This window comes from Benincasa hispida, chromosome 12 (genome assembly GCF_027475165.1).
Source record: "Benincasa hispida cultivar pf3 chromosome 12, pf3_genome.v1.1, whole genome shotgun sequence".
Lineage (NCBI taxonomy): Eukaryota > Viridiplantae > Streptophyta > Magnoliopsida > Cucurbitales > Cucurbitaceae > Benincasa > Benincasa hispida.
The window spans coordinates 47,831,932-47,856,518 of NC_143489.1; the positions used below are offsets into that span (position 1 = coordinate 47,831,932).

Here is a 24,587-nt window from a genome sequence, read left to right on the forward strand (position 1 = left end):
CGAATCCAAATTTAGTTGACAAGCCGTTAACGACACACTGGAGTAAATACACTCAACTTTTCAGTGAATTAATCGACGCATCAGACAGAGAAGTAATGACATCCCATCAGTGCAATCATTTGAGAGAAAAATGTCTTCACTCTGAAGCTCTATAAATACCGATGGCCACTTTCATTAAAGGAGTTCGGTTCGGTTCTATTCCAGTTGAGCCATATAGAGAGTTCACCATACAAATATAGTTAGCATTTGTTCATAGTTTTCTTACACTTAAAAGGCGGAGGCGAGAGAAGAGAGAAAATGTCGAAAGATCATTCCTGGTCAGCTCGAGAGAGTGCCAGGAAGCATTGAGAATGAAGAGAGGGTCGACTCTTGCGAAAGCAAGAATATTCTTTGAGCAAAGTAGAGAAAAACAATGTAAAATCCTTGGGAAGCAAGAAATTGCTACCAGGCTCCCTATCTTTATTTTCCATTGTCATTCTGTATTTTGATTTCATTTATAGAATGGAACCTGCATTTCTACATCTATTCACTCTCTTTACATTAGCATGAGTAACTAAACTTTCGAATGAGTTTAGAAGTACTTAGCTAGCATGACCTAAGATCTTCATTGTATGCGATCATCTTGTCTTATGTTGCATCCACCACCCTTTTAGAGCTACTCGAGAGAGAGTCTAAAGAAAGAACCTAAGACTTGAGAGAGCTAGGTTAGAATCTAGACTTGATAAAGTAAGATTAGATCCGCATAAGCAAGAGATAGAGACTTAGAGATAACTTCTGTTTATTAACATGCATCGCATGCACCCTAGAGACAGGTTAAGGTAGTATGCGGTCGCCTTGTGTATGTGTGTTTCATTCATCATCGCATATACAAGAGTAGAGACTTAGACATAAGTCCTATAGACATCATCGCATACATCGCATGCGTCCTAAGACTAGGAACCATAGCATTTGCATTGAGAGAGACTTACCGTTGTATGTATGTAGCATGATCGCATAACATGAACGTAATCTTAGGAAGTGTTAGCTAAATTCCTTCTCAACCCGTTCCCCTACATACTCATCATATCTTTTGTATTATTAACTCTTTTCTCAATTCCGCCGCATAGAATTTATACATTAAACAAACATACCGACCAACGCATTGTTTTATTTGTCATCGCAAAGTTATCAGAAATCACCGTCACATACTGTTCCATAGTCCTTATGTTCAACCCTGGGCTTACCAGGCAACTTAGTAGGGTTTATACTTGGATCTTGCTAAGAAAACTTGCATGCACAACGCATACACCACCATCGCAATTTATACCATTATTTCATTGCATTAACCACGCATCAAGTTTTTGGCGCCGTTGTCGGGGACTACGGCAATACATATTGTGCTAACGGTAACTTTTTGATTTTCTTTGCAACTCTCCATCCCTGTGCATTGCCTCTCCTTAGGTAAGGGAAGAAGCGGGTGTCGTATGAGCGAAGGAGAAAATCCTGAGCCCAATTACGACCCATAGATCGAGAGAACTTTTCGAAGAAGAAGAAGAAACAGCCGCCAACGACAATAAGAGAAAGATCCCAACATGGCAAAGCAACCAGAAGACAGAGCACCAAATGCAAATAATATCATGGCGAATCCCATCCTCTTGGCGAACGATCGTAATAGGCCTATCTAGGACTATGCGTCGCCCAACCTTTATGATTTCTCACCAAGAATCATGAGGCCAGCCTTAGATGGATCGAGATTCGAAATGAAACCGATGATGCTGCAGATGATTCAAACTATCGGACAGTTTGGCGGTAGACGTGGCGAGGATCCACACGCCCACCTCCGAAGTTTTATTGAGATCTACAATACGTTTGTGTTCCCAAACATCTCCGCTGAGGAGGTTCGATTAACACTGTTCCCATTTTCATTATGTGACCAGACATGGAAATGGGCTTATTCTCTCGAACCAAGGGAGATTACATCATGGGAATAGGTAGTGGAGAAGTTCATGAAGAAGTACTTGCCCCCGACGGAGAACGCTAGAAGGAGGAAGTTGATCACTAATTTTGAACAGGATATTCACGAATCGCTCAGTGACGCCTGGGCAAGGTTTAAGAGGTTGGTAAGAGATTGCCCGCATAACGGCTTATCAGATTGTTTACAGATGGAAATTTTCTACCACAGTTTGAACCCTGCATCGCAAACAGCTGCCAATACGGTAGCAGCTGGAGGTCTGCTTGACAAAACTTATGATGAGGCTAAGAACATATTTTAATCAACATCTTTATTACCTAACCTGAGAGTTTGAAGCTGTGGAAACCCGTGGATAACTCGAAATCAACTCCAAAACTCCATTGATCTGCTTTGACCGAATTTTCGAGTAGCTTCTATTTACCAATGAATTTGTCAACTTCCATCCAAAATTAGCACAAAAATCCTTCATGAAAAACGTCGAAAAACCTTTTAACTTACCAACCTCAAAATTTCAACTTTTGACTCCATTTTCTACAACTCGAAATCCTCAAAACTCCATAGCTTGTTTAGAAACATCTAAATTGCAAACTAGTTTTGGTTTTTCCCTCAATGTCCTTAGCTTCCACAACTCCAAAGACTCCGACAACCCACGAGTCTCTTCTCCACTCGATCCTCTATCGTTTAGTTGAAAGGAAATGTAAGTTGTTCGAGAGAAAAGGGTAGTGCCGACTCAATTTACCAAACTTTCATTTTCCTTTTTTAATTTACCAAACTTAATTTTAATTTTAATTATTCATTTATTTATTTTAACCCCATTTTGCACCAAGAGTTAACCTCACAAACAATGCTAAATATACCAATCATTCCATTTAGGGAAATTCAAGTTCTAGAACTTATCATTCTATTAGTCTCTATTAATGATAGACTTCTATCAGCATCTATCTATAGTGGACATTGATAACAATGTCTACCACAACTAGCTAAACGCAACCAAACTCAAATCTAGCATCTTACTTCACGAGTAAAATCAATTTTAACACCAAAACTTAATTTTTTAAAAAAATGAATTAGCAAGCCTTGAATTTGATAGTGATGGTCATCAGCCATCACAAAATTTGTACATGCAATTTAATCAGATAAGCACATAAAACCATGCTTATATTCACATACATAAATAAGTTGATTTGATTAAGGTATTCCCAAAAAATCGTGTCGGGGAAGAAAATTAGTTAGATGACTAAAGATTTGGGAAATTTGAAAAATGAGAGGGAGAGAGAATTAGCCATTTCTAGTAGAGAATTCTATTCTCTTAACGCTAAACTTCCACGAACAGCCTCAATCATGGCGGACAGCGTACTAGAGAATCCTTCAACAGTAGTCCAGCTCAACAAGAACAAGTCCTAAGCATTTATGTGGATTTGGATCTACAAGCATGCTTCTTCGTTGTTACATATGGTTTGTTCCATCGGTAGCTTCCTTCTTTTGCCCAAAACAAAATTATGGAAACTTAATCATTGTTCAAGAACCAAACAAAATTAACCCAAAACACAAGATTGAGCTGCACGAATCTGAGTTAGAAAAAGAGAGAGTGAATCTAACAGAAAAAATAATAGAAAAAGAGAGAGATTTTCTTATTTTGTGTAAATAGATTTCCTTAATTTTCTATAAAAACATGCAATCCTAAAAACTAAATTCTCACTTTTGTTTTTTTCCCCTGAAAATATAAGTCTAAATTTGTAATTTAACATACAACCTTTTTTTGTTAAAGGTAGAATCATACCCCTTTCTATAAAATAGGGGAAAACGGAAAGGCAATTAACTTTGTATTGTTCCTTTTTCTGTTTTCCATAGAATTTTGACTTCTGTTTTCATGATTAGTAAATTGGTCTGAAGTTGCTTTATGAGATTTTTGGAAAATTGTTTTGGTTAGAAAATTGAGTGTGCATGTTCTCATCCTGATTACGCATCTATTAAATTATGCATCATGAATTCACAAATCAAATCTGCTCTGCTCCAATTTAGTTGCCTTTATCGACATGCATTCGATTTCTTGATCTATTCTCTCTCTTCCCACGACCATTGATTTCTCTTCGATTTCTCATCTCGATTTAATTTTCTTTGTCAATCCTTCCATGGCCGATTCGCCCAAGAAGATTATCATCGACACCGACCCTGGCATCGGTAAATTTTCTTATTCTTTCTGATTAAGCCTTTTTTTCCCTCTCTTTTTAGACTAATCGAACAAATTTTGCAAGGGGATCCGGTTGGGGCAGTATTTTGCTGATGACTTCTATTCCTGTAGATGATGCTATGGCGATTTTTCTGGCTTTACAATCGCCAGAGTTAGAAGTGCTTGGACTAACGACTATTTTTGGGAATGTTTATACTACTCTTTCCACAAGAAATGCGTTGCATTTGGTGAGTAATTTGATAAACAGAAATGATAAAATTGCTCTTTAATCTACTTCTGCTTAAGATTGTTTATCTCTTGATTGTTTTTCCTTTCTCCTACTTTTTCAGTTCCCCTTTTGATATATTATATGATGTTAATTTATGTTTGTCCATCAGTTGGAGATTGCTGGTCGAACTGATATCCCAGTGGCTGAAGGATCGCACGTCACAATAACTGTAAACTCATTATCTTCCATTGAGTTCTCATATCATATCTACTTGTTTTGACAGTTTCAGGACCTTTTTCTGTCCAGGAGCTTTGTCTAACCTCTGCCCATTTTATAATCTTTTTTTTTTCAACATTAAACTTGTAAAGGTAATCTGTGAACATACAATTAGTTGAAGGGAATGTTGAAATACCAAATTTTTTGGAATGTTGATATTCGTTAGGTGGGGGGGACAAAAAAATCACTTGAGTTCATAAATCAAATTTTACACGTACATCACTATTAGTATTTATATTCATATAACTCAATATTTTTCAAGTTTCATTTGATTTTTTCATGACATTATGAGTACATAGATATTTGCTCTTCATATTAACATTGAACCCTCTGAATATATATATATATATATATATTATATATCAACGGAAATTTTACACATTTAATTTATAAGGCCTTTGGGACCAAATTTATTGATAAAGAATTGTAATATTTTCTGCAAGATACTAAGGACATTACTTAGCTAATGTTCACACCTAACTATGATTTCCTTTTTCACATGTTGGCATTTGAGATGTCAATACAACAATGTAACTCATTGATGATTGAATGTTGTCTCTTTTTTCTTTTTGGTTGGGATATTTTTTAACTTGAAATGCTATTCGTATGAAGAATGGTACAAAGCTTCGTGTTGCTGATTTTGTCCATGGGATCGATGGACTTGGAAACCAAAATTTTCCACCTCCAAATGGGAAGCCAATTGACCAGGCAGCTGCTGCTTTTCTTGTTGAGCAGGCAAATCTTTACCCTGGAGAAGTAACAGTTGTGGCACTAGGACCACTTACAAATATTGCACTGGTCAGATTCTAAATTCCTAAGCAAAATGTAATTTTCACATTACTTCAGTCCAATTTACCCACATAAGGTTTATATAGGCTTTGCAATTAGATCCTGGATTTCAAAAGAAAATTGGGAAGATTATTATTCTTGGTGGCGCATTCTTTGTCAATGGAAATGTAAATCCTGCTGCAGAAGCCAATGTAAGTTACTTTACCCTTTCAATTCAACAATAGCTCTTATGAGTGATTGTCTCCTCCTGTCACTACTTTTACGCTTGAAACTGTATTTCTCTACCTTGTGTTTCCTACATTTATGTATATTCTTAAGATTTTTATGTTACTAGGAAATGCTGGTACATGAAATATTTACTAATGTGTGTATGAGGACATAAATATAAAAAAAAAAATATATACATATAATTGCAGTCATTATTACCAAAGACCTTAATATTGTGATAGTTTTCAGTAAAACCATTGAGAGTTTAATAATTTTGCATCTGTATTATTATCGAGAGACTTAAGTTGTGAAGGTAATAATATTTTGGTTAAAAAACATTTTTGGTCCTTGAACTTTGATTAAAATAACAATCTAGTCCCTAAACTTTAGTTAGTATAGTCCTTGTACTTCTCGATTTGTAACAATTTAGTCCTTAAACTTTACGAAGTAAAATTTAGTCTTGCACTTCACCATTTATAACGATTTAGTCCTTACTATGAAATATATCATTAAGATTTAATGAAATTTCATTCTCATTAGATTGGGAGGGGAGAGAGACATTTTTTTTCTTGTTAACCAAAGGTTTAGATTGATAAATTGAATGAGAATCAATTTTATTTTATTTTATTTTTTATAAACTATAAAGAATAAGTCGTTATATTATAAATGCTAACACTTCATTTTAAAGAGATTTTTCATAATAGGAACTAGATTGTTGCAAATTTTTAGCATTGGGATTAATTTGTTACTTTTAAAGGTTGAGGACTAAATTGATACATATTAAAGTTTAAGCACTAAATTGTTACAAATTTGATAGTATAGAGACCTAAATTGTTACGAACTAAATTTCAAAAACTAAATTGTTACTTCTATGAAAATTTATAGGGAGTAAAAGTGTTTTTTAACCTAATATTTTAATATGTTATTGAAATATTATTTACTCATCAGTATTATTTAGTCATAATTATAGTAATTTCTACTAATATTTCGTATGAGCATAAAGATTGAAAACCTAGAGAGTTGTATCAATGGATTGCTTTTCTATGCCTCAACACCCTGTTCTGTAATTAGTTTCATAGGACCTAATACTGATTTTGTTGCCAATTCATCTTTGTTAGTTTCACCGTGGAGAAAATACTAAAATCCTTTTATACAACCATATTTTTTTAGTTCACAAGAAATGTTCTAACATACCAGATAATATCAGAAACTTCCACTTTTACTATTTTATCTGTTTCTAAAATTAGTTTCCTCACGGTGAAGCTTAAAATAGTGCATCTTTAGCACCCCATGAAAAACTATATTTGTTACGATTTTATTTTGGTGCTCGTTTCCCTTTGCTTCATGTTTTCCCTTAAAACATTAAATAATAGTTACATTTGGTGAAACTAGACCCCGTTTGATAGTCTTTTCGTTTTTGGTTTTTAGTTTTGAAAATTAAGCTTGTAAGTACTACTTCCATCCATAAGCTTTATACTTTGTTATCAATTTTTTTCCTAATGTTTTCAAAATCCAAGTCAAGTTTTGAAATTAGTTTTCAAAATTTTATTTTTGTTTTCAGAATTTTAATAGGAATTCAAATGTTCCTTTTTAAGAAAGGTGAAAAATATACCTAGAAAATTGGGAGGAAAACAAGCATAAATTTTAAAAACAAAACTAGAAACGAAATTGTCATCAAAGGGGCCTTAATGATTTGACACTGGCTAGAGACTCCTGCTATTGAGCACAGAAAACAGAAAAGAAATACAACTTTAATATAATGGAGTTTGGTTACGCTTTCAGTTTTTACCTTCAGTTCTAATCCTTGAGTTTGGACAAATAGATATTTGGGGATCCAGAAGCTGCAGATATGGTATTCACAAGTGGAGCAAACGTGATAGTTCTGGGGCTAAATGTTACACATCAAGTTGTCTTGACAGGTAATTGTTTTTTTGTAAACTAAAGGATTAAGGTAGAAAACTTATTTGTTGGATTAACTTTTGAAAACTGTTTTCAATATAGAAAGAAATAGAAATTATGTTTCGTTGTTTCCACTTGTTTACTTTGTTGTTTCGATTACTGTTCAGGTATAATTATCTTCTTCTTTTCAGATGGTTTTTTAAAAATTAAAATAATAAAAAACAGTTTTAGAAGTTGATTTTTTTTTTCTTTTTTCTTTTTTCTTTTTTTGAAAAAAAGAAAATCATTATATTCCGACGGTTAAGTAAATCTTATGAATAGTCTTTAGCATATTTTATGTTAGTTTTAGTATAGAGCAATTTCATGTCTATGTTTAAGGGTGTGTTTGGATTGACTTGAGAAAAAAGTGTTTTTTAAAAACTTATTTTTATTTAAACACTTTTGATAAAAACTTATTAAAATCCACTTGAAAAGTTATTTTGAGTAGTTGCCAAACACTCCAATTTCTTCCAAAATGGCTTATTTATTAAATTAAACACTTGAAAATGTATTCCTAACACATCCTAAGTAATAAGTCTGTTTTGTTATCTAATAATGTCAAGCAGCTTGTGTAGGCATGAACAAATCTATTTCAAAAGAAACTGATCTGATAGAACCCAATATATTGCAATATAAAAGTTAAAGAACTACAGGAGTCATTGGTTTAACTGAATAATTAAATAAAATAGATAGACCCCTCTCTTCGTTTTAGGTTGATGGATCTTCTCTATTGAAAGTTCCCCTACTCAACAGTTACACTGACTTGTTCAACACTATACTTCAGTTCTGCTCTTCGATAAACTAAGTAATTTGGAAAACTGGGACACTCCCTCTCTTGGGAACACTCTCAGGCCTAAACCAACTCATGAATGCCTATCTTCAACCTTTCCCACTCACCCTAAGACCAGACTCTCCTAAGTACCTAATAATATTCCACTTCTATCCTAATAGCTTTCCTATCAAAAACAGGGTTGGTTGTTCTATCAATTCTTTCTATCTTCATGCATTCTAATGTTCAATTGAAACCTTTCCTGAATGCCTCTGCCATTTTATCACTTCGAATGTATTGAATTTCGAATGTATTGAATTGCTTTTATCCCAAGGATTTTAATATCTTTTCTGCTCAGTTCCATAACTAAAACTTGGTAGCATTTGGTTTTACAAAGTCATGTTTGTTTTCCCTTGAATTTGGCTAAGCTGTGTTTCACAAAAAAAATTTAGAGGCTGATCGCGAAAAATTGGCAAGTTCAGACGGGAAATTTGCCAAGTATCTCTGCAAAATTATGGACATCTATTTCTCTTACCACAAGGATTCATATGATATAAAAGGTTAGCATAATAAATAAATAAGGTCCAGAATAAGCCCACAGATTCAGCTGCACGTTGTTTGACTTATTATTGTTGCATGTTGCTAATATGCGTGTAGGAGTTTACCTCCATGATCCAGCAATTGTGCTAGCGGCTGTCGATCCCTCACTTTTCACATACACAGAAGGAGTGGTTCGAGTCCAGACAACGGGCATCACAAGAGGACTCACAATTTTGTTCAACAATCAGAAAAGGTAAATGTGTTTGAGTAAGCTATTTCTCCAACTTAATATAATTTGTCAAATGCTTGGTCCTTTAAAAGTTTTCAGCTGTATATATAAAAAGGTAAGTAATTGGTTAATTTGGAATGAACCAGGTTTGGTGAAGTGAGTGAATGGTGTGATAAGCCCACTGTGAAGGTGGCAATCACAGTCGATGCTCCGGCTGCTGTGAAACTTGTGATGGACCGACTTATCGCCTCGTAGAGTATATAAGAGAGTTACCAGTTAGAGATTCTATATTCAGGAATGTTTTATATTGTATCACACAGGTTTTAGTTTCATTGTCCATTCAATAATTTAAGCCGTCTCACGGTGCAAAGGCCGTATGAATTAAATAAATGTTACTTTTAAGTCGGCTGATTAACCTCTTCTCATGTAATTTGATATTGAGTTTCATTAATCCTCAAGAACTTCGGAAGGATCTCATTCAGCTGTCGTTATGTTGCGTTTCCCCTGTTTACGGATGATATCTCCTGATGAAGAATTTAATTTGATGTGGATGTGATTTCTGGCTGATGTTTGTATTACAATGTAATATTTCTATTACTTTTTATTGTATATTTAGTTGTACAGCTACGTTTTTTTTTTTTTTGGGTTATTCTTATTCCCATGTGTAGTTTTTTGGATAAATATTGTATTTTCTCTTATTATGAAAAATCCCAATGATAAAATTACATATCTTATAACTAAGGAATTAGTTATAAGAAGAAATGACATCTAAAAATAATTATAAATAATGATTATACACAAATACTTTCAGAATGAACATGACTTTTCTTATGGGTCTTAGTGACTCTTTCAATCAAATTTGGAATCAAATCCTTATATTAGAGCCTGGACCGACGATCAATCGAGTCTTCTCTCTAACTGTTCAAGAAGTTAAACAATGAGTGATTCCTTTGACAACTTCTATTTCAGTTACTTCTATTATCCAAAATGCGACAGCTCTTCTTCCACAAAAAATCTTTCTTTGATTCTCTTTCACAGTCGAATTCTTCAAAGAAGAAAGATTGTCCGATCTGTACAAATTGTGGCACACTTGGTATTTCATCATTGTTACAAACTTCATGGATATCTTGATGGAGTAAAAAAGCATGCAGCGGAAGAAATCAGAATCAATAAGCACTCTAACTATACTTAATTTGAATTTAAAAGCATGCATGAAAACTGTTTTCAAGAAAAGAGGGTTTCAAAAGATAATACCTTTGTAGATCTCTTCAGTCATAGTTCCTCTCCACAAATTGGATCTCCAAAACACCAGTAAACCACCACAAAGATCTTCTTTACTATCCTCTAACTTGGATTTAGAGGTGGAATCTCTGAATTAATTTAATTAGGTGAAGGGAGTGAGGAGGGTTTTAGAGAGTGTGCAGAATTCTGAAATTCAAAATGCAGGAAGAACTTCAAATGCTGAAAATTGAAGTTTTTAAAGAACTCATTCATGCAAGCACTTTGTTAATCAGCTTGATGACACTTCATAAACCACTAACAAAGTGGAGTTAGGTGTTAATTTATGGATAATTCCACTTAAAACCACAAAAATTGGACATTTTCACTCAAAATTAAAAAATCGTTTTGATTCTTGGATTTTATCTATTTAATTTTTCATTTAAAATTAAATTTAAATACATCCAAAAGAATTGAATTCAGAATTGAATTTCAAATCTAAAAATATTTATTAATTTAATCTAATTAATTAAACAAATTTAATTGATTAAATATTAATTTAATATCAAATATTAAATTAATAAAACACCTAATTTAAACATGAATCCTATTCATGTAATCAATATTTAAATTAATATTTAAATATTTTAAAATCTCCAAAGCCGTTTAAATTCGATAAATTTAAACGTTTTAATTATATCAAATATAATTAACCAAACCCTAAATTGAATTTAAACACTTCAAATTCAAAACCCTAATTTTGATTTTGAACATTTCAAATCCGCTCAAATCACTAATCCAAGGTAAAAATTTACGAGCTAGTAAAGGGACCTTATGGACCTACAGATCATGAGCTCCAACAATTTGAGATTAATTCACTAAACTCTTTAGACCGAATTAATCAATATTCGTTAACTAACGAGACATATCACTATAGCTCGATAGTTGCACTCTTCTCACTGTAGATATATTTCTATCCACTTGACCACAATCAGTAAGTCAAACCTTCACAGGTCTTTCATATTTACAGCTAGGTCAAAATTACCGTTTTACCCCTGTAAATACATCTTGCCCCTTAAGCTCCCATTGATCCTCTATTGAACAATTGATTTATAGTCCAACTAATAAACCATGTCCTTCTCAATCAAGAGAGGATGGGGCACAATTGTTCAAAACCAAAAATCAATACTTAAAGGAGCAACCTATCTACTAACTCTAAATCGGGTAGGAGTGAATTTCATCTTACAAGACTATGTCCCCAGCTATCTATCTGGTCTTATCCCTAGAATGGGAGACTTATTGAGCAGCATTGTTGAACTACTCTCACCTATACAGATCAAAGGATTGAAGGAAATCAAACATGAGGATTTCCATGAGCTGCAGAATGATCGTTCCAAATTCCATTTGATATTGAATATACACAATTACAGTCAAAAAATGAAAACTGGCACGTCATGCAACAAAATTATAGCATGCTTTCAGATAAGATCAAGGGATAGAGTATCATACCTTTGAAGAATCATTCTTCAAACTCCCTCGATCACGAACCCTCATTCAGTCTCCAAGACAGCAATACACGAACGCTCGAATACAACGACTGCAACACAGCACAATCAACAACAACCACCACACGAACAATGAGAACACACAACGAACGGCCTCCAAAACCTTGAACTCAATCGAGTTGAGTGAGGACACCACCATAATGGTTACCTTGGTATTCTTAGTGTGAGAATCCAGAAGTGTGGACTCTGTATGGACTTGGTTAGAGGATGAGACTGGAGGAATAACAATCGTGTAAATGATTGAGCAAGTGGGAGATGACTCAATCTATCGTATAGATGAATGCTCAATCGTATAGAAGATGGCAGCCTATCGTATAGACAATGCCTTACGATCGTTTAGCTACGACCAGTTGAGTGAACTACCGTATAGTGACACTCCACGATCGTTTGGTCTCTCTACTAGCTATCGTTTAGTGAAACAATTTCACTTGATAGCATTCCGTGACTTTCTTTCTGAATCAAGTAACTCTTCTAAAATTAGGAAAATATTTTTCCTTTTATCTCACAATTACTATATAACCACCAATAACCTCTCACTCAATTGGTTATTAGAGAAAAAGAGATAATTATTAAATAATTAATATTACTATAAATGTATATGATAACCAACTTACCATATTATATTTTTAACCTATAGTCTTAATATTTCATCTCATGAAACATATAAACCATAGCTCTTTTTCTATTTTATGGTACATAATGAAAATCATATTTACATTAATCCTCCACTTGATGTATCTCATACATCACACCGATTATATAATATATAATCAAATTTCCTCTTGTCAATTTGAACATTTCAAATCAACCCCAAGAACTGATTCTCAACTTGAATCCATTGAGCTACCAAGGGGACCTTATAGACTTATAGCTTGAAACTCCAATGGTACGTGAATAGTTGACTAAACTCTTTAGTCACGAGATCCACCATCCGTTAATTGTTGGGCACTCCACTAAAGATCAATAGTTGCACTCTCCTTACTACAGATATATTTTGTGTCCATATCAACCAATTAACAGTACGGTAACCCTTCACATATCACACGTAAGTACGATTGAGCCAATTTACCGTTATGCCCTTGTAGTTACATTTAATTCTTTGAGTACCACTGATCTCTCTAATGAACATAAGTCATAATCCTACTATGACTGAATCCTCTCTTCCATAGAGAAGTTGTGGCCACTATGTTCAAGACCCGGAATCAGCCCTTAAGGGAGCAATCTATCTATTTACCCCTGCTTTGGGGAAGGAGTGAATTTCATCTTATGTAACTGAGTTCCCAGCTCATAATCAGACAAATCCCCAAAAAGGTAGGCTTGTTGAGTTGGCAATCTGGTCATTCTCCCCCATACTAAACAAAAGATCACCCTCAAAGGAAGGAATTCCCAAACACTTAGAATTGAGGTCATGTCACCTATGGTCGTTTAGGTGAGATGTAAGTCTCAAGTATCAACGACGTTATATAAAGAGACGAATCATCTCGTGATCCGGTTTTATACAAATTCTTTGTATAGGACACCCCCGCTAGCATGTCTTCACATGAATGGTCAGGATCTACCATCTGTTGTAGTTCACAATACTTGCAAACCTCTACAAAGTGGGTCGTATCCATAGTGTCACAAGGATCAGGTATCGCTCCTTAATCCTTATACTACAGACCTTTTTAGGTTATCATTTAAGGCATGATCCACTTGTATATCTCATATACATTCTTAAGTTTACATACAATAGCCATGGAGCTTTGTTTATTGGATATGAGTAAATGAAAAATAAAATAAATCTTATTTTATTCATAACAATGTATATAGTTTACAAACTATGAGACTCCGGGAGAATTAGGACACCAATCCCAACAATCTCTCACTTATCCTAAAGCCTCGGAAGACTAATGTACAATACATGGATAATAAAAGTACAATATACTATAAACTAGGGCATACTCTCTACCCCAGTATCATCTCCCACTTGTCCTAGACAAGATGCCGCATGTCCCATAGACCCAGACTCTCCAGATGGCCCTCAAACACTTTAGCTGTGAAAGCCTTTGTAAACAGATCAGCAACGTTGTGCTTCGACGCGATCCGTGACTATCACATCACTGCGATGCACAATTTCCCTGATCAAGTGGTATTTCCGTTCTATATGCATGCCTTTACGATGACTCCAAGGTTCTTTTGAATTTGCCATAGCCCCGTTATTATCACAATAAAGAGTGATCGGAAAATCTATATTTGGAACAACTTTCAAATCTGTAAGAAATTTCCTCAGCCAAACAACCTTCTTAGCTGCTTCATAAGCGGCTACGTATTCGACTTCCATAGTGGAGTTCGCGATGCATTCTTGCTTGATGCTTCGCCACATTGCAGCCCCTCTATTCAAAGTGAACATTGACCCTGATATTGATTTACGAGAATCTCGATCAGTCTGAAAGTCAGAGTCTATGTATCTTGTAAGAATCAAATCCTTATCTCCATACATGAGTATGTAGTCCCTCATTCTTTGAAGATACTTAAGGATCATCTTGACTGCTGTCCAGTGATCTAATCCTGGATTGGACTGATAATGGCTGACAATCCTTACTGCATAGCAAATGTCGGGTCTGGTGCACAACATTGCATACATTAAGCTTCCAACAGCTGAAGCATAGGGAATCTATCTCATCTCCTTAATCTCTTGAGGTGTCTTAGGACATTGATCCTTAGACAAAACGATTCCATGTCTGAAAGGTAACAAACCCCTCTTGGAATCCTGCATCTTGTACCTGATCAACATTTTATCAATGTACGATGCTTGAGACAAGGCTAATTTCTTGTTCTTACGATCCCGAATGATCTGGATCCCTAAAACATACTGCACCTCACCCAAATCTTTCATTTGGAATTGGGCAGCTAGCCACTTCTTAATGTTAGTCAGAAATTGTACATCATTCCCAATGAGTAGGATATCATCCACATAAAGTACAAGGAAAGCTACTAAGTTGTTGATGACTTCTTTTAAACACAAGGCTCATCAACGTTCTGATCAAAGCCAAACAATTTGACCGCACTGTCAAATCTAATGTTCCATGATCTTGACGCTTGTTTCAACCCAGACCTATAAAGCTTGCAAACTCTTTGCTCTTGATCTGGAATGATGAACCCCTCTAGTTGAACCATGTAGATGGTCTCTTCAAGATTACCATTAAGAAAGGCAGTCTTTACGTCTATTTTCCATATCTCATAATCATAAAATGTAGCTATGGACAGGAGTATCCTGATAGACTTCAACATGACAACAGGTGAGAAAGTTTCCTCATAGTCCACTCCCTTGACCTGGGTATAACCCTTTGCCACGAGTCTAGCCTTAAAGGTTTGCACCTTTCCATCTACACCTTGTTTTCACTTGTAAATCCACTTAACCCTATAGGTTTTACCCCATCAGGCTGATCCACAAGTTCTAGACTTTATTGAAGTACATAGACTCCATTTCCTGGTTCATGGTTTTAATCCACTCATCTTTGTCAACATCCTCCACTGTTTGCTTAAAAGACAATGGATCCTCGATTCCATCATTAGAAATGATGTTCTAGGCTTCAGTCAAACCCATGTAGCAATCTAGTGCGTTCATAACCCTCCCACTATGTCGAGGCAGCCTTAACTTTTGAGATGGTTGACTAGATGAACTGACCTCAACAACTCTTGTTGATCTATTAGTCTGTTCAACAACTCATGTTGAACCCTCAGTAGTTTCACTAGAAGTCTCATGTAAAACAAGCTTACTTTGTGGTTTATGATCCATAATGTGGTCTTCTTTCAAGAAGATAGCAATTGTAGAAACAAACACTTTGTTCTCACTTGGATCATAGAAGTATCCACCCCTCGTTTTCTTGGGGTAGTCTACAAAGAGGCAAACTTTCGAACGCGGTTCCAACTTCTTCAGGTTAGTCACTAGCAAATGGGTCGGACATCCCCAAATCCTGAAGTGGCGTAAACTACCTTTACGGCCTCTCCACAACTCAAAAGGTGTATCAGAAACACATTTTAATGGAATGTTGTCCATAATATAACATGCAGTCTCCACTGCAAAACCCCAAAACGAGTCTGGAAGATGAGCATAACTCATCATAGATCAAACCATGTTCAACAAGGTTATGTTTCTCCTTTTTGATACACCATTCTGCTGAGGTGTACCTGGGGCCAAGATTTGGGAAGTAATTCCATGTTCTATCATATAGTTCTGGAATTGGAAGTCCATATACTCTCCACCACGATCAGATCGTAGTGTTTTTATCTTCTTACCTAACAAGTTCAACTTCAGCCTTATACTCCTTGAACTTGTCAAGGACTTTAGACTTACGTTGCATTAGGTATAGATGAAATATTCATACCCACATTGACCTCTAACACTCATCGGACCATAGAGGTTTGAATGTACAAGCTCCAAGGCTTCCTTAACTCTGTAACCTTTTCCAGTAAAAGGTCATTTGGTCATCTTGCCTTTGAGGCATGATTCATACACCGAAAGAAGTTTTCTTCTAAACTCTTTAGAAATCCACATTTCACCAATTGCTCAATCCTATTGAGGTTGATGTGACCTAACCTTAGATGCCAAAGATGGGCATTTTCCTTAGGAGAAACCTTTGGTCTTTTAGTTGTTATCAACTTACTGAACATTTCAGTGTTAAACAAGGCTTTTATGACTAACGGCCTTAGTAGATACAAGTTACTTTCCATTGAACCAAAATCAATCTCCATTCCATTCTTGAAAATAAACACTTTACTCTTAGAAAAGGAGACAGTATAGCCTTGTTCAATGAGATAAGAAACCGAGATTAAGTTCCTCTTGATATGAGGAACTACGAAAACATTATCCAGTAACAGATAAAGTTTCTTGTCCAAAATAACTTCAGCCTGCCTACAGCAACAACTGAAACAACCTCACCAATATCGACTCGAAGAGCCATCTCTCCCTGTGGCAACGTTTGCTAGGAACTAAATCCTTGGTAAGAGGAACTGACACGATTAGTAGCACCAGGATCTAAGCAGAATCATCATTCTCTATTAAACACGTTTCCAAGACCAATAAATCATATTTACTGTCCTTAGACTTCCTCCTCTTTTGGAGAGTAGTGGGATCAGTATTTGAACCTAAATAAGCTCTAAGTTCTATTTCAAATAACACTTCTTGTCTATGAACTTTAACAGAGTCAGCAACACTTGCTTTCTCTTCCTAGAGGTTATCTTGGGAACTAACACTACTGGTTTTTTCATCCATTCCTTTGTGCCCCAAAAGTAAGAACTGACGTTCAAACAATTCTTGCAACGAGTCCATGATCTCACATGCAATGACCATGTTCTCAACCCTTTTAGCCAAAGCATCAGGTATGCTAGCCAATATGTGAAGTCGAGCCAATGAATTAGCCTTCATCCATACCTCATATGCATTACGAAAACTTCGTGGTACATTAAGGGTCGAGACTTGAGGACACTCCTCAACCATGACAAACTCGAGGTCGTTTACCATGAAATACGTTTTACAAGACTCTTTCCACTGTATGAAATTAGTCAAACTAGAGGCATGTAATGGAAAATCAAACATGTTGCTGAAAGCAAAAATACATTGACCTACGTTAGGTTTTAAGCAAATACTCATTGAATAACATACAACATCCAATACGGTTTAGCAAAACTAACGTGAACCCCGCGTGACATCTAGTTTTGCAATGATGCTTCAAAGGTTTAGGACAAAAGCCGCCAAAGGGTGGTCAACTTATCCCTCCTTTGTATTGAGACATTCTCAACCAGCCATTAATATCAGAACAACTCTTACTCCTATAATGACTAGCCATCCTTGATTTGGTCAAGAAATTATTAACTTACTTAACAATTTCCCGCAAGTGTGACCCGTCATTTTAGGCCCTAGAGTTCCGTCCTAAGCAACCAATCCAAAGGGAAAAATCATATTGGGGCAAAAACTAAAGTGACCATATCCATTTCTAGAGTTCACCTTGATATCGAAAAACTGCACAAAATTCATCCGAAGGGGGATGCTCCCACGGCGCCACGAGGGAGTGCAAGAATGATCTCATGGTGCAAATCAATGAAAGAGACCGTAGGATGTGTTGACACACACCCTTCACCCACTTACTATAAACACTCTCTTCGTCCACCTTAATATTGACTCATGGAAACACCATCCGAAGGGGGATGCCCCAGGGCACCACGAGGCCAAGCATGAATCTCACGGTGAACATTCAAGGAGAAACGTGAGTGGAATCATTGACATATCATGTACACTCTTCCTCCCACTGAGTATTTTATAACCTAGGGTTTAGTTTACTAAGAAAAAACATGGCTAAGTTTTATCAAGCAGACCACCAACTGCTGCCGAATTGGCAGCGGTCTGTGATGCAAAGGTTAATCCTTGGTAGAAAATCTCCATCTGTAAGCAATCTGGTAATCTGTTGTGTGGGCAGTCTCTTACCAGCCTCTTAAACCTCGCCCAAGCATCGCTGAACGATTCGTCAGTTTCTTGTTCAAAATTCGTTATTAATTTCCTTCTCCTGGCATTCTTAGTTAGTGGGAAATATTTTTTCATAAACTTCTCTACTACTTGTTCCCAAGAAGTAATCTCCCCCGATTCGAGAGAGTACGCCCATTTTTGTGCCTGATTATACAAAGAAAATGGAAACAAAGTTAGTTGAACTTCTTCGGTGGAGATATTCGGGAACAAAAAAGTGTTGCAGATTTCTATGAAGCACCGGAGGTGGGCGTGCGGGTCCTCGCCACGCCTTCCTCCAAACTGTTCAGTAGTCTAGATCATCTGCAGCATCATCGGTTTCATTTCAAACCTCGATCCATCTAGCGCTGGCCTCATGATTCCTGGGGAGAAATCGCAGAGGTTCGGTGACGCATAGTCCCGAATGAGTCTATTGCGGTTATTCGCCAGGAGGATTGGTTGGCCATTATATTATTTGCGTTTACGACCTTTTCTTTCGGTTGTTCTGCCATTCTTGGAGTTCTGTCTTGTTGTTGGCGGTTGTCTCTCAATTTTCGTCGAAATGTTCTTTCAATCTCTGGGTTGTAATTTGCCAGAGATTGAAAGCTGTAAAGAAATCAGAAAAAAATTATCGTTAGCACATTGAATTGTCGAAGTCCCCGGAAACGGTGCCAAAAACTTGATGCGTTATTTTATGCGGTGAAATAATGAAAGGAATTGTAGTGATGGGAAATGCATTGTGCAACAAGTTTTCTCAGCAAAATCCAAGTATAAATCTTATTGAGTTTTCTGGTAAGTCCAGGGTCGAACTCAGGGACTAAGGAAAACAATATGCTGTAATAATTTTTAAGATCACTTTGCGGTAACCAATAAATCAAAAGTTGTTGGGTTGTTGTTTGCAGTAAAAAATGTATACGACGGAGTTAAGAAAATAGTTAATATTATGGAAGATGTGATGAATATGCAGGGAACAGGTTGAGAAGGAGTTCAGCTAACACTTCCTAGGATTGTGTTCATGTTATGCGATCATGCTACACACATACAATAGCAAATCATCTCTCAACACAAATGATACGGCTTCTAGTTTTAGAATGCATGAGATATATGCGATAAGTCTATAGGACCTACACATAAGCCTCTATTCTTATCTATGCGATGACGAATGACACATACATACAAGGTGACCGCATAATATCATAACCTATCTCTAGGGTACATGCGATGCATGTTGGCAAACAGAGCTTATCTCTAAGTCCCTATCTCTTGCTTATGCAAATCTAATCTTACTCTCTCGAGTCTAGATTCTAACATAGCTCTCTCAAGTCTTAGGTTATTTCTTTAGACTCTCTCTCAAGTAGCTCTAAAGAGATGTTGGGCACAACATAAGACAAGATGATCGCATGCAATGAAAATCCTAGGTCATGTTAGCTAAGTTCTTCTCAACCCATTCGATCGATTTAGCTACTCATGCGTGCTTTTAAGAGAATGAACAGATGTAGATAAGCAAGTTCCATTTTATAGATATAGAATTGAAATACAGAATAATAATGCGGAATAAGAATAAAGAGCCTGGTAGCAATCCCTTGCTTCTCAAGACTTTTACACTGTTCTTTTCTACTCTGCTCAAAAGATAATCTCGCTCTCGCGAGAATCGGCCCTCTCTCTAATTTTCCACGCCTTCTGGGTTCTCTCTCAAACTGACCAAAGCGATCTTCCGGCGTCTCTTTCCTTCTCTCGTTCCGCCTTTTAAGTAAAAGAAAAACTATGAACAAGGCTACTTCTATCTAAGGAAAAATTATCTAACTGTCGAACTAGATGAGCTCTTTTACTGAAGGTGGCCTCTGGTATTTATAGAGCTTCGGGGTGAAAGGCTTCTTCTCTTGTATGATTGCACTGATGGGATGACATTAATTCTCTGTCTGAAGCGTCGAATATTTGTCACCGAAAATTTGAGTATACTTGCTACAGTAGTTCGTTAACAGCTTGTCAACTTAATTCGGAATCGACCGTCATTAGCTTTCTGTCCCATCGTGATTTATTACACTTTTCACCCAGATGCACTCACCAAGTTGCGCTGGCTCTATGCGGCAACCTTCTTGAGCAGATATTTGCGAGCGCAAATGACAGCATAGCCTTGCGGTAATGCAATCTTTTGATGTGCTCGGCCGTTGATTTCTTGTGATAGCATTGTAATAACGTGCATTTCTGCCCGTTATCAGTACACGATCGTACAACGTGCAACAAGCAATGCAAGCCTTAAATGATCATCTAAACGACAAGGATGTGGTGAAGTACAATTGTCTAAATGATCGCTGAGCGAGCGCTAAAGTATCGTATACCGCGTGATCGTGTAGTCAGTAACTATGCGATGAAGCATGCTAACTTCACGATCGTTTAGTGCGTGCACCTTTTATTAAACAATGAGCATCAAATGCTCCCACTCGATCATTTACCTCCAGCGTCCATGCGATCGGGCAACCAATGCTACGCGATAGAGCAAAAGTTTTACCCCATCGTTTAGCATTAGCTAAAAGATCGTTTAGTAAATATTGCACGATCGCGTAGAAAAATCTACACAATTGTTTAGCCAAATTCCAACGATCATTTACCTGAGGCTACATGATACGATCAACTCTTAGTCTTCTTCCTCATTGGGAACTGCACCTCCATGCTTCGAAACTTCATCATGAACGATTCGACAAAATCAAATACTTTGAATTACAGACTCGATTGCTTGTTAATTATGCCCAAAAACACAGGGGCCCCTACAAATTAACACTGTGTAATTGAAAAGAAAGCTTTAAAAAAAGGCAATTAACCCCTAAAAATTTATCAATGCCATCCACAAACGCATTGAAAACTTGAATGCAAATGCAGAAAACCCACCACGACTGTAAAAGAAGTTCAAAACAGAAGATCTGGAATATCATAAGTGAAATTTCACCAAAACAGAAGTGAAATTTGGAATATCAGAAAGATCTGGCTCTAATACCAATTGAAGGAAATCAAACATGAGGATTTCCATGAGCAGTAGAATGATCGTTCCAAATTCCATTCGATATTGAACATACACAATAATAGTCAAGAAATGGAATCTAGCAGGTCATGCAACATACGAAATTATAGCATGCTTTTAGATAAGATCAAGGGATAGAGTATCATAACTTTGAAGACTCATTCTTCAAACTCCCTCGATCACGAACACTCATTCAGTCTCCAAGATAGCATACACGAACGCTTGATCACAATAACTACAACACAACATGATCAACAGCAACCACCACACGAACAATGCGAACACACAACGAACTGCCTCCAAAACCTTAAACTCAATCGAGTTAAGTGAGGACACCACCACAATGGTTACGTTGGTATTCTCGGTGTGAGAATCCAGAAGTGTGGATTCTGTATGGACTTGGTTAAAGGACGAGACTAGAGGAACAACAATCATGTAAACAATTGAGCAAGTGGGAGATGACTCAGTCTATCGCATAGACGAATGCTCAATCCTGTAGAAGATGGCAGTCTATCGTATAGACAATGCCCTGCGTTCGTTTAGCTACGACCAGCTAAGTGAACTATCGTATAGTAACACTCCACAATCATTTAGTCTCTCTACTAGCTATCGTTTAGTGAAATAATTTCACTTGATAACATTCCGTGAATTTCTTTCCGGATCAAGTAACTCTTCTAAAATTAGGAAAACATTTTTTCCTTTTATCTCACAGTTACCATAAAACCACCAATAATCTCCTAGTCAATTGGTTATTAGAGAAAGAGATAATTATCAAATAATTAATATCTGAATTGATATTTGAATCGCACAAGATCACAAAACAAATATCTGAATCGCGCAAGGGTAAAAATCACTTGGAACACCCCGGTTGGAGAAAGTTTGAAATAAATCATGCGATGTCCTGGAAACGAGTAAAGTTTTTATGAAGGTTAAACTTGCGGTCCCTAAAGATTAGAAATATTTTAGGAAGAGATCAGGATAGAAATTAAGAAGGCATTGGTTCATGAAATTTGAATAAGGCACCTTGAGAAGTCTAGGTAGGGTAAAGGCTGTTGAATTTTAAAAGAAAATCTTTAGTTTATGCTTGAGGACAAGCATTGTTTTACTTATTTGAGCTGTAATAACTTGTAAGAATGCGATGGTAAAATAGGCAATATCCTGTCTGAAAATGCTAAACTGAAAGGAATTACGATCGTGAGCGCTCATCACATAAAAGCAATCGATTTACCTATTTTGTGCAGGTACAATGCGATGGCGCATATGAAATTGCGATCCAAAGGCACAATGTGTCAGCACGCTTGAAATTGCGATCACAAGACATGCGATCGTGAGAAGTTTTCTTGAAAAGGTGATCACATAAAGACCTCACATCAAGGCGACAACATAATAAATCGTGATAGGACATAAAGCTAATAATGATCGATTCCGAATTTAGTTGACAAGCCGTTAAAAGCCACTGTAGCAAGTACCTCAAACTTTCGGTGACTTTTAAATGGCAAAATAGAGTAGGGAAATTAATGTCGCCCATCATTGCAATCATTTGTAAGAAAAGCTACTTCACCTTGAAATCTATAAATACCGAAGGCCACCAGAGAGAAAGGAGTTAGTCAGTCCATTCCCGCACATACTTATACATATACATAGAGGATGGAGAGAGCAAGGAGACGAGGCAAAGCCGATAGAAATCGTTCCTAGACAGATCGAGAGACTACTGGAAAGCAATACAAAAGAGAGAGGGCCAACCCTTGCGAGAACAAGAATCCACAACTAAAACAGAGTTGAAGTGATAAAGAGTAGTGTAAAGGGCCACGGGAAGCAAGACATTGCTTACCGGGCTTCCTACCTCTCAAATCCATTGGTTATTTTGTATTCAGTACTTTATTTGCAGAAAATGGAAACTTCATTTCAATCTATGTTCAATCTCTCCATACCAGGCATGAGTAGCTAAATTTCTGAATAGGTTGAGAAGCACTTAGCTAGCATGACTTAAGATTTACATTTTATGCGATCATCTTGTCTTCTGTATGCATCATTCACCTTTGGACGTACTTGACAAAGTAGTCTAAAGATAGAATCTAGGCTTGAGAGATTCAGATTATATCGCATAAGCAAGAGTAGAAACTTAGACATAAGTTCTATCTACTATTTACACATCACATGTGCCCTAGAAATAGGATTGGTGGTATGCGGTCACCTTGTCTTATGTGTGCGTCATTCAACATTTGGACATACTTGAGAGAGTAGTCTAAAGATAGAATCTAGGCTTGAGAGAGTTATATTAGATACCTTTGTTGAATGTTCTAGATGTTAAGCATGTCTAAATTTTGTAAGTTGTTATAAACTTGGTTAGACGTATAAAATCCATAATAAAGAACAACTGGCATGCTCACTTAGGTTAACAACTAATATTAATCGTTAAAATATATTGTTACCTTATAAAATATGGTTACAAACTCATATCGGTTCATAAACCTGTCTAAGGCTGGGGGTACTTAAGTTGACGATTTATGGAACACCTCCTACCTGGGGATTATGACCGAACTATTGAGAGTTGTAACTGGTTTTATGAGCTTGCGTGAGTGATGTGAGGTAATAAAATGGTTTATCACCTAGACATTATAGGTTAAATCCAATTATAAGAGTTATATTTGGATAAACCACTTAGACTTAGGTTGTATGAAATTAGCTGTCATGCCTAAGTAAATTACCCAAACATTTAGAACACTTCAGTGGGGGATTAACAATATATTTGATATATAGTTATTAGCTCTCACGTCCTCAAGAGTTCACACCGTGAGATCCATGCTCGGCTTCTTGTCGATTTTACCTCTATTGCTCCATACGGAAAGTGTTTGCATGGGTCAATAACAAGGTGAATGAGGGAAGTGGTTCATAGTAAGTGGGCGAAGAAAATGTATCAACATTGTTCTACAGTCTCCACCATTAGTTTGAACCGTGAGATTCTTATGTTGTGCCTGCTGTCGTTTTTATGTGGCACTAGCTAGTCGTTAACCACTGAGATTCCTACAGAGGGTTGTAACATAGGATTCAGAACAACCCAGGCTTCAGTAAAATGAATAGGGTCTTATAGTTTCGTCTTGGATATTTTCTTCAATCTCGGAGGCATGTTCATACCATCCTATAAGATCTGAAAATGGTGGCTCACACTTACAAGAATTACTAAGTGTTAGTAAAGATCTTGACCGAAAACG

The 24,587-nt window shown here is 36.4% G+C and overlaps 1 protein-coding gene and 1 non-coding gene across 3 annotated transcripts; one reads left to right on the forward strand and one right to left on the reverse strand.

The window, feature by feature from the left end:
- Positions 1-2,018: 2,018 nt before the first annotated feature.
- LOC120084269 (small nucleolar RNA R71) lies at positions 2,019-2,125 on the reverse strand. The gene has a single exon (XR_005483634.1). It is a non-coding gene; the product is annotated as a small nucleolar RNA R71 (small nucleolar RNA).
- Positions 2,126-3,396: 1,271 nt separating this feature from the next.
- Positions 3,397-9,579, forward strand: URH2 (uridine-ribohydrolase 2). 2 transcript variants are annotated; one of them, XM_039039282.2, is made up of 9 exons: positions 3,397-4,132; positions 4,254-4,369; positions 4,520-4,579; positions 5,239-5,424; positions 5,502-5,606; positions 7,445-7,541; positions 8,782-8,889; positions 8,987-9,122; positions 9,245-9,579. In XM_039039282.2, exons 1-9 carry the CDS (start codon positions 4,084-4,086, stop codon positions 9,351-9,353), a joined length of 966 nt encoding a protein of 321 aa, XP_038895210.1. In that variant the 5' UTR covers positions 3,397-4,083; the 3' UTR covers positions 9,354-9,579. The 2 variants fall into 2 exon arrangements, with proteins under 2 accessions (XP_038895210.1, XP_038895211.1); XM_039039283.2 differs by having other exon boundaries at positions 3,436-4,132; positions 4,207-4,369.
- Positions 9,580-24,587: the final 15,008 nt, after the last annotated feature.

Bases quoted from the DNA above. Each gene is read 5' to 3' on its own strand.
- URH2 (XM_039039282.2), top strand. From the start codon at position 4,084: ATGGCCGATTCGCCCAAGAAGATTATCATCGACACCGACCCTGGCATC. The intron at 4,370-4,519 runs GTGAGTAATTTG...TTTGTCCATCAG, and splicing joins CAAGAAATGCGTTGCATTTG to TTGGAGATTGCTGGTCGAAC. The intron at 4,580-5,238 runs GTAAACTCATTA...ATTCGTATGAAG, and splicing joins GATCGCACGTCACAATAACT to AATGGTACAAAGCTTCGTGT.